Source organism: Phaethon lepturus, unplaced genomic scaffold, assembly GCF_000687285.1.
Source record: "Phaethon lepturus isolate BGI_N335 unplaced genomic scaffold, ASM68728v1 scaffold36998, whole genome shotgun sequence".
Taxonomy (NCBI): domain Eukaryota; kingdom Metazoa; phylum Chordata; class Aves; order Phaethontiformes; family Phaethontidae; genus Phaethon; species Phaethon lepturus.
Window position 1 is genome coordinate 1 of NW_010560429.1, and position 9344 is coordinate 9344.

At 55.3% G+C, this 9344-nt stretch overlaps 1 protein-coding gene across 1 annotated transcript in view; it reads right to left on the bottom strand.

The window, feature by feature from the left end:
- Positions 1–7: 7 nt before the first annotated feature.
- DUSP8 (dual specificity phosphatase 8) overlaps positions 8–9344 on the bottom strand; it is a gene marked incomplete at both ends in the record, with an annotated part of 9852 nt that continues 515 nt past the window's right edge. Inside the window, 6 exons of the mRNA XM_010293669.1 lie at positions 8–386; positions 813–936; positions 1144–1303; positions 3543–3749; positions 4186–4274; positions 7854–7894. Coding sequence (XP_010291971.1) covers positions 8–386; positions 813–936; positions 1144–1303; positions 3543–3749; positions 4186–4274; positions 7854–7894 — 1000 coding nt within the window. The remainder of the gene's footprint in view (positions 387–812; positions 937–1143; positions 1304–3542; positions 3750–4185; positions 4275–7853; positions 7895–9344) is intronic.

Sequence of the window (9344 nt, forward strand, 5' to 3'; positions counted from 1 at the left end):
AGTAGGCGGATTTGATGTCCAGGGAGAAGGACCGTTTCAGGCGGTTGGTGTCCTGGATGCGCTCGGAGGAGAGGTGCAAGCCATTGAGCCCCTGCTGCAGGGTGGTGGGTGACAGGACCTTCGGGGTCCCGCCTTGCCGCTCGGGGTCGCCGTGGGGGGACACCGAGCCAGTGCCTCTCGGCACCTCCTCGGCCTTCTCTGAGGTAGGTGGTGGGGGTTGCCGGCTGCCCTCAGTCGCCTCTGCTGGGTCCTGCTGGGTGTCCCCCTCGCCCCGGTCGCCCTTTGACTTCAGGGCCTTGAGGAGCTTCAGGCTCCTCTCGTACTCCAGGAGCTGGCCCAAGAAGTTGAAGTTGGGTGAGATGGATGGGCGACGGTCCTTAACGAACCTGCCGAGAGGCACAGACAGCCCTGGTTGGTGCTCGGTCCTTCAGTGGGTCGCCCCTCTCATGAGAGAGGACCTCTCAAGTGAGGTACCTGAGAGCACCTCACTTTCTCTCATGAGAGTACCTCTCAAGAGGCATCGTCCAAGACCTTCTGACCAGACCCTCTGAAGAAAGGGTCTTGGGGAACCACAAGGCCTTGGGATGCGCCAGGGGTAGAGCTGGAACTCCCTCCCCTCCCCATTTTACTGCTTCCAACCATTCCTTGTTGCATGCACTTTATGACGGGAGGTTTGGTTTCACCGGGACTCATCCAAGGCAAGACAGAGTTTCAAGGAGCTCCCACCCATTCCTTCTGGGCTCAGCCTGCTTTCCTTGCCTGGAATGAAGCATACTGGTGTAACCCCTCCCTGCCCTCTAGGGAAAACTCACCTGTAAGCATCATCTGACGACATACCCATGGTCTTCATGATGTAGGCGATGGCGATGGTGGCTGACCGGGAGATCCCGGCCAAGCAATGCACAATCACCTGGCAGCTGGACACCTTGGCCTTGTCTGGAGCACAGTAGAGGAAACAGAGAGAAAAGCATTGATGTGGTCAGAGATGGTGAGCAAAATGACTCTAGCCTCCCTCCCCAACCCTCAACCCCTTTATGTAAAAGGGCAAGGGTTGCTGGGAGTAAGACCATGGAGGACAGAAGAAGAATTCAGGTTTTGAATGCTGAGAACTGGACAGTCTGCAACCATTGTAGCAAAGCTCACCAATGAATTCAATGGACTTGTCCAGCCAGGGAAGCAGCTTCTCACAGTAGTTGTCATTGACAGGAATGCGCATGAAGTGACTATCACAGATGAAGTCTGGCTTGGGACAGGAGTTGCTGGCGTTGAGAACATAGCTTATCCCATTCTGCGTCATCAAATCCTGGTGGGAAAGAAGTGATTGAATGATCAGCTGGGTTCAGCCAGCACCGAGTGCTGGAGATCTGCCTTGCCATGCATTCCCTGCCTTTTCCAATCCCAATATTTTCTCCTGTGGGTCTTCCACTGCTGCCTTGGCCTAGTTGATGGTAGTACAGCAGAGACCAGCTGAGAAGGTTGTGTCAATTTAGATGACACAAGTTTGAACCTCTTTACTTTGCTCCAAGTAAAAGTAAGCAAGACCAAAGACACCTGGAAAACCCAGGAACCCCAGTATAAGAGGAATAGGAAAATACAAGAAAGAAAATCAGCAAAGAAACCTGGCTGAAAGTTTTGAAAGGATCAGCTGAGGGAGAGAGGAGGCATCTCATCAACAGAATGGGGCGAGTTATTGGTAGCACGCTGTGTTAACCAATGCCAACTCATGTCTTTGCTCCCATGTCCTTCAGAAATGCATTGGGAGTTCTGACAGATTTGTTACTTGTTCATGATTCTTCACTGTGAACATACACTTTTGTGTTGGGACATAGGCAGGTGGTGAGGGGAACCATCTCTTCCCTCTTTCTGACATTGAAACGAACATGAACTCCTTTTCTGTGACTTTTCTGCTTTGGCCACTCAATGGTCACCATCACTGTCCATATTTCTGACTCAGTAAAATGTGATGGCACAAGGGAGACCTTAGGTAGGGGTCAGATGAAAAACTGCAATGAGGGAGTGAGGTTTGACCCACAGGCCCCATCAAAGAACTGGCTGGCTGGCTGTGTACTGCTGCATCCACACCAACTTCCATTCCTTCCCTCCCAGGGCTATGGTGAGCTTCACCTATATGCGGTGCTGACACCGAATTTATGGTTCATCTGACCCCTGTCTCTTTCCCCATCCCATCAGATTAGGTACCACCTGTACAACTCGGGGCAGGTTGCGTATAAAAAACGGGGGAACAACTGTGCCAGCTGCTGGGTCTCAGTGCCTGGTCTGCACTATTACAGGGAAGACCCAGAATTAAATGGGAGGAGAAAATATGGAGAGAAAAAGAGTCCTTCACATGTCAGAGTGTGTGAAGCCACCATGTGGAATCTCTCCTTTGCAACGTGCTGGAGAAGAGAAGCATTGCCCGTGCACAGCCTACGCACTTGACTCCGCTCTGCTGCCTATGAATAGAGCATCTTCTGGCCACCACGTCGTGGGTGTGGCAGAAAACATAGCTCCAAAAGATGAACAAAACCCTCCGAGGAGGCAGAGAGGGAAGGAAACCATCAATTTCCCTGCCTGACATTGGCTCCTCAGGAGACCGCACCAGGATTTCGGCCCTGGCTACCCAGCGGCCGGTTCCTGCCCACCCCAGCAGGCTCTGCAGAGCCTGGCCTCGGCTCGGCGGAGCCAGGCCAGCTCCGGGGTTCACATTCTTGGCATTTTTCTCTTTCATTTCCTTCTACTCCCTGTATATAATTTCTCTCTCCCTCCTTTCTGTCTCCAACCGCCTCTGGCATCATGGTGTCTCTCCCCTCTCGCCTGCCCCAGGCAAGGACGCCCGGCTGCCTCCCTCCTGCCCACGGTAGGCAAGCGCCTGGCAGTGTTTTAACTGCAATTCCTCTTTCTTTCTTCTCATCGTTATTTTTCCTTTAAACAAAATTCCTTCCCTGGTGTGACATCACAGCACAGTCCTTCCAGCACCTTTAAAAGGGCACTGTCCCTCTTCTCTCTTCCCACAGCAAAACTTTGCTCATTTTTGGGCCTCCTGAACTAGCCCCAGCCCCTGGCCAGAGCTGCCCATCCCCACGCTGCCACAGATGAATACCCTGGCTTGCTCCCACTCTCTCTGGCTCCCAAGAGTATTGCAGGGTTGCTGAAATTGGTGTTATCTGGCAGCCTGGCTGGTGAAGCAGGTGGGTGCAAAGCTGGCTCCTGTCCCACATCTCATTCTAGCTGTGGTAACTCCTCCTCCAAACCCAGGTGTTTTCCCAGCCGTGTTCCTCCTGCCCCTGAATTTGCTACGGGCACTTGGGAAGAGTTTGACCACCCCAAAGCTCATCAACATAAGATGACTCATCCTGCGACCACCCTCCCCAGTTCTATTGGGCTTTGCCTATACACTACCTGTCTTCAGCCTCCTGGTAGGGTCAGACTGACCACATGGTCCTCTGACCAGGCAGGAGAGGAGTCCTTAATACCCTCACCCCTCTGCATGGCTGGGGTCTCAGATGGGACAGGGCAGATGTGTCCCTTCTACAGGGCCATACCTTGTTTAGGACGTCTTTCTGGGAGCCCAGGTAGAGATGCGGCAGGATGCGCGTGGGGCCGATGTTGGCCACGGGCAAGCATGGCTGGGAGATGCTCATTGGCAGGATGGCAGCTGGCTTCCCCTCGCAGAGCCCCGGGAAGCAGGACGAGAAGGTGGCAAAACCTCCTGTGGAGAAAATGGGGACATTGAGCTCATAGAAGCAAGGCTGAGACCATCAGTACCCGGCACCCCGAAGTGTGGGCTGGGAACAATGTGGTGATAACCCTGCAACACTGAGAATAGAGCCTTAAGGAGCAAAAAACCACCAGCCGTTGCTAACCAGTGAGGACACATTGTGATGACTGTGCCACACACACAGGAGAAAGGAACGGAGAGTCAGCTCTGATTTTTCCTGCCACAGCTGGATATTAATGCACACATGAGGCATCCCACACCCCCTCCTGCTCTTCGCAACTTCATGCAGACAAACAACAGGAAGAGAAAGTCCTTTTCTTGTCTGCCTGCTACTCTGAGGACAACAAGGGCCACTTTTTGATAGCAAAACCTGCCAGGGCAGGATGATGACAAGCAAGCCCACTGAGACACAAAGCTCCGTGGGTTGGGGATGTCAGCCCACACCTCGCTGCAGTGGCTACACTTACACGTTGCATTTTCTGAGAGATGCCCCCTCCACCCAGCCCCACCAAGCCCATGATTTCTGCCACATCAGACCAGAGCAGCACATTGGTACCTGCAGTCCATTGCTGTTATTCATGCTCTGACGTTACCAAATGCGACAGCAAGCAGCGCCCAATTTACCACACCAAGTTGCTGGGCAGTCATACCCAACTTGAGCATCCTGAAGCCTGATATTGAGAAGAAAACCCCCAGTTGGGGCCACGGTAGGTGGCATCTGGCAACCAGAGCTATCACCACAGTGTTTGTCATGGTCAAAAGCACGGTCTAAATGTGAGTAAGGCTGCCTGAAAGCCAGTCCCCAGCTCAAGTGGCAAGAGCCCTGACTTGAGCAGGGCAGCAAGCGTTGCCCTGCCTGCATGGTGGGCAGCTCGGGGATCTGGAAAAACCCCAGTGCTGTTGCATGTCCTGCACAGTTGTGTAAAGCCACTGGTGATCCTGATTTGCTCTTGCTCACCGACCCAGTTCTCTGGGATAGAGCCAGATCCGGCTAGTCGTGGCCCAGCGTCACTCCCCTCCAGCTGAGGACATCTGGGCAGCAGCTTGGTGCAATGGAGAGGACCTTTGGTCATATCAGTCCAACCAATCTCCCTTGAGGTTTTCCCAGTCATGTGAATGAGCAGATGCAGCTTGACATCACCCAAAGGACAGAGAAGACTATAGGGCTTGACCGCCTTTGACTGTCAGATGGACCAGGATGCCCCCATGAGATCTTTCTGAAAGTCCAAGTTGCTGGACCTAGCACCATGGGAATCCCTGGCCCATCTCCACAGCTAAACAAGACCTTTTAACGAGCCTTTGGTAACAACATTTCCATTCAGTCTCTCTCCCCTCCGGAAGCAGGGCAGCATTGGCACGTTCTCAATTTACCTTCTCCAGAACCTTGCCACCATTTCTGCTGACCCTCCTGGAGCACGACCCTGGCTGCTGGTGTGGCATCCGGGCTCTAGCGGGGTATGACTGGTGCTGCAGACAACCCACCCCACATGTTCGGGGGGTGAAAGTGATAGAGAAGCCAGAGCAGCGCACAAAATTGTGCTTACACCACCTGGGAACATCCAAGGTCCTCCACCACCCTCCATCTCAGCAGCTCCTGGTGTCAGTTCCCACTGCTCCAAGAGGAAGGTATCCTCCAACCAACCTCTTTCCTCCCCTCGCTTATGTAGTGCTTTCTGGCTGGCAGCTAACACAGCTCCCAGCTTCAAAAACTGGCCAAGCCGGGACGGGTAGAGTTAAAGCACCTTATCTTCTCCAGTACTTCCTTTTCCCTGGCTCCCTCTGAAATGACATCACCTCTCAACTGGGACATTAAATCAGAGCAAAAGCAGGAGGCCCAGCGCAGGTGCAGCACAGCTCCAGTTACCACCCGTCCCTGCACCACATCCCCTTTGCCAAAGAGCGTAAATCACCGGCCAGAGCCTGGCGCAGAAACGACAGACCTCCATGCTTCACCCCACAGTTGAGCACAAGCCGCTGATGCCCCAGGGATGCTCAGGCAGAAATCCTGCAGGAAGTGCTTCCCTCAGGCTCCCCAGGGAAGCTGGCAGCACGCGGGGTCGAGCGAGGCACAGATTTGACCCCTGAACTTGTGCAAAACAGGGGAATTTTTCTGAAGGAACCTGGCACGTTTCTGGGGAGCAGGGCACACGCAAGTGCAGCCCCGGGGATCAGTGCCTGCTCCTCTCCCTAGCCTCTCATCCTCACTCGTGCCGGTCAAGAGCCGCCCAGGGCCGCATACATCTTCAGATCGCTCTTTAGAAGCCAGGAGCGTGGGGTGATGTCATAGCTAAAGCAGGTCGGGGCACGCCGCCGAGTGTTCTCTCCCCCTCTCTCGCCTCCGCTGGCACTCGCCTGGCAGCAGATCCTCTGCCAGCCCTGCCCAGGGAAGCCCAGGCAGCGGCAGAGGGGGCTGCAAAGCAGACGGGGATGTTCACGGAGACTGGTGGCAGCACCCTCAGCCGCGGTGCCTACCCCCGCACGCGGCCAGGAACCGGAGGACACCAGCGCCCAAAATGATGCCCATGGCTTGCCCCAAGCAAAGCCTCAACCCTGTGTCTGGGAGCCCAGGCATGCTCCCATCCCGCCTGTCCTCATTTCCCTCATGCTCACAGCTGCCGAGGGCAGCCCGGGCTCAGGGGAAACCCTAGAGTTGGGGCCGGGTACTCGACGCCATCCCAGCCTTGGAGTGGTGCTCACCCCACCCCGCACCGGCTGCTCTAACATGCCTTTCATTTTTAGAAAGCGAAGCAGCTCTTCAAAACAATCCCAAAGGCAGTGAATGTCCCTGGCTGGGCTCCAACCGATACCTGGGCTTTCCCCGCTCCGTACCCCAGGCCATGGATCCCAGCTTTTGCTGGGAGAAAGTGGCAGAGCCCTGTGGGGTGAGGAGCCAGGGCAGCACTGGGTCTTCTGTCTTTCCTCTTTATTCACAGTGGTGGTGCTGGGAGTGCCATTTCTCTTGGCATGTGGGGAATTAAGCTCAGGAAGGATTTGTATCTGACACGGAGCGAGTGCTTGGGGATCTCTGGTTTTCTCTTGGTGCTCCCCTTGAGCCTGGCAAGGACTTGCTGGGGAGGGGCTGGTCCCTGTGTGACATGGCCCCATGGCTCCAGTACTCCTGAGGGTTCTCAAAAGCATTCCCTGGAAAAAACCAGTGTTTTCCTGCCTCCTGCAATTATCTATGTCTGGTGAAGGTGGGACCCAGGAGGAGAGGGGAGGATGTTTGAGCACAGGAAACTGGGCCAGAAGTGGGGACACCTTTGCTGCTCCTACTTAAGATGGAGAAAGGAGGAGCCAAGAACCAGCATCAGGCAGGTCCCTGGGAGTTCTGGGGGGTGAAAACCACCCCCCAACTTTGTGGGGTGGGTCATTCAGCAATGACCCCGAGATATAAAAACCCTTATTGATGTCCAGCTCAAGGTGGGGCTGAAGCAGCTTTTGGGAGGGAGGAGAGTGCTGTGACCGCACAGAGGAAAGAGGGAAACTGAGGCATGGGGTGTTGCAGCAACTTAGTGTCAGAAGAGTGCAACACCTGAAACCTCGTTTCTTTCCTCATCCCAGGCTTCATTCACGGGGTGTTGACCCTTCCACCTCTGTCTCTGCCCTGCAGAGACCCCTCCATGCGAGCCCCCGGCTCTGTTCTGTGTGACCCCAGCAGCAAACAGAGCAGCGGGGAAACCCCCACAACTTCTGCCCAGACCATATCTTTGCCAGGCCCTGCCCCTGCACATTTTCCAGCTGAACACCTATGACAAACTTCCAGTGAAACTGGATTTGTTGGGAGAACAGATGCCACAGAGGGAAGGTGGCTAGCCCAGGATTCCTTCCCGAGCCCATCCATCAGCCTGGGAGGAGATGCTAGTAGCACCTTTGAATAAGCCTCTGTGGTACTAGCACTGCTGTAGCCAGTGTGGAGTCCTGCAGCTTTTCCTCTTGAGCATAAAGCAGCAAACTGCACAGCCAGGAGCCCCTTTGCCAGTCTCTCTTTGCACCAGTGGCTACGAAAGACCCTGAGATGGCTATAACCAAAATGAACAAAAAGCCGCAGTGTTGGTGCTGTGCTGATGGGTGTGGAAGGAGATCAGAGGGTGGAAGGAGAGAGGTGTTGGACTGCTGAGCTGGGACCCTGTCACACCTGGGGACCCCTCTGCTGCCTTGTCTGTCACCATCAGGTCTCTGGGGACATCTGGCTCATGATTGGGACACTGACAACATCTCAGGCATCACGCATCACCTGCAGGTTGTGCTTCTACCCTCTCTGCCTTGGCAGGGCAGCCATGGTGCTGCAGGGAGAGTGCCACAGAAGGTGACAAAGTCCTGGCTAGGGAGAGGGATGTGCTGTGGCATTGTTTTCCTCCTGGTGGTAAGCCCCAGCTTTGGGGATTTAAAACCTGCTGAGCTGCACGGGACATTAGAGGAGATGCTGTGGAGGATAAAATCTGGGGCACATGAAGTAAGGTTATCCCAGCTCCCTGCACTGAGGCTGTCTTCCTAGGCTGTAGGCATAAAGTGGAGACAGGGAAACAACGGGGCTTGAAAACCGTCTCACATTTTGCTTTGATGGCTGCAGACTGCCCGTTCATCTCTAGCCCCATGGACTCACCTCCTTTAGAGTCCCTTGAAACAACCCAGCAGCTTTGGTCTTGATCCTGCACCCCGCTGACTGCAAGAAGCTGTGAAAGGGCTGCCCAGGGCACCTGCCTCACCCTAAAATTGCTCTTCGGGAGAGCCACGTGCCCTTTGAACACCCACAGCCCCAGGAGTCTCCTAAGCTCTCCTCCCAGAGACACACTGAACAGCAGGGACATATTTTGTTTGCCAGCCTCCCATGTACATGGTGGAGCACATCCAACCCAAAGCCCCCCCAGCAGGAAGCAAGGAAGAAGAGGTGACATGCCACCCTACTGCGCCATCAGTCTGTGGAATCAAGGAGGAGTAGAACAGGCACAGCTGGAGCTGCAAACCCTCCCAGTGCCAGCAGCCACCACACCCCACCTCCTCACCCTGACTTCTCACACCAGGAGCTGGCAGGAGACCTATGGGGGTTATTAAAGAGGTGATTTATAGCCCACCCTCATTGCTCCTATAATGAGTGTTAAAGAGCAGCAGCCAGAGCTGCTCAGCGACCAGTTCCCCATGCAGGTCCTGGAGCTTTTGCGGCAGCCCACAGCCCCACCAGTGGGTTTTGCACCTGTGTTCGTGCCGGAGACCCTCTGCCCCCCTAAAGCTCCTGGCAGCCGAGGGGGATGAGAGAGGCTGGGCCCTGCCCAGATCTCATTAAAATGCCTGCGGTGGCTGAGAGCCGCTGCCAGGGCGGCACGTGGCGAGGGGCAGCGGGGCATGCAAGCGAGCATGCGCCTTGGCTGCTGCTAAAGAGCGCGGCTCCTCCACCGCTGTGACGGCTCAGTGGTCAGGCTGGTGCCCGGATGCCCCCTCTCCATCACCCAGCCCTCCGGGACACGCTGTTCCCAGCGCCCCGGCACATCTGTCCCCAAGTGTTAAACCACCTTGCTGAATTGAGGCATGGCAGGAGATGACAAGAGCAGGGGGGACCTGCAAAGCCCCAGCCCTCGCCTGCATCGTGCTCAGCCTTGGTCAGGCGGTGAGCCCGAGCTCTCGGCTGAGC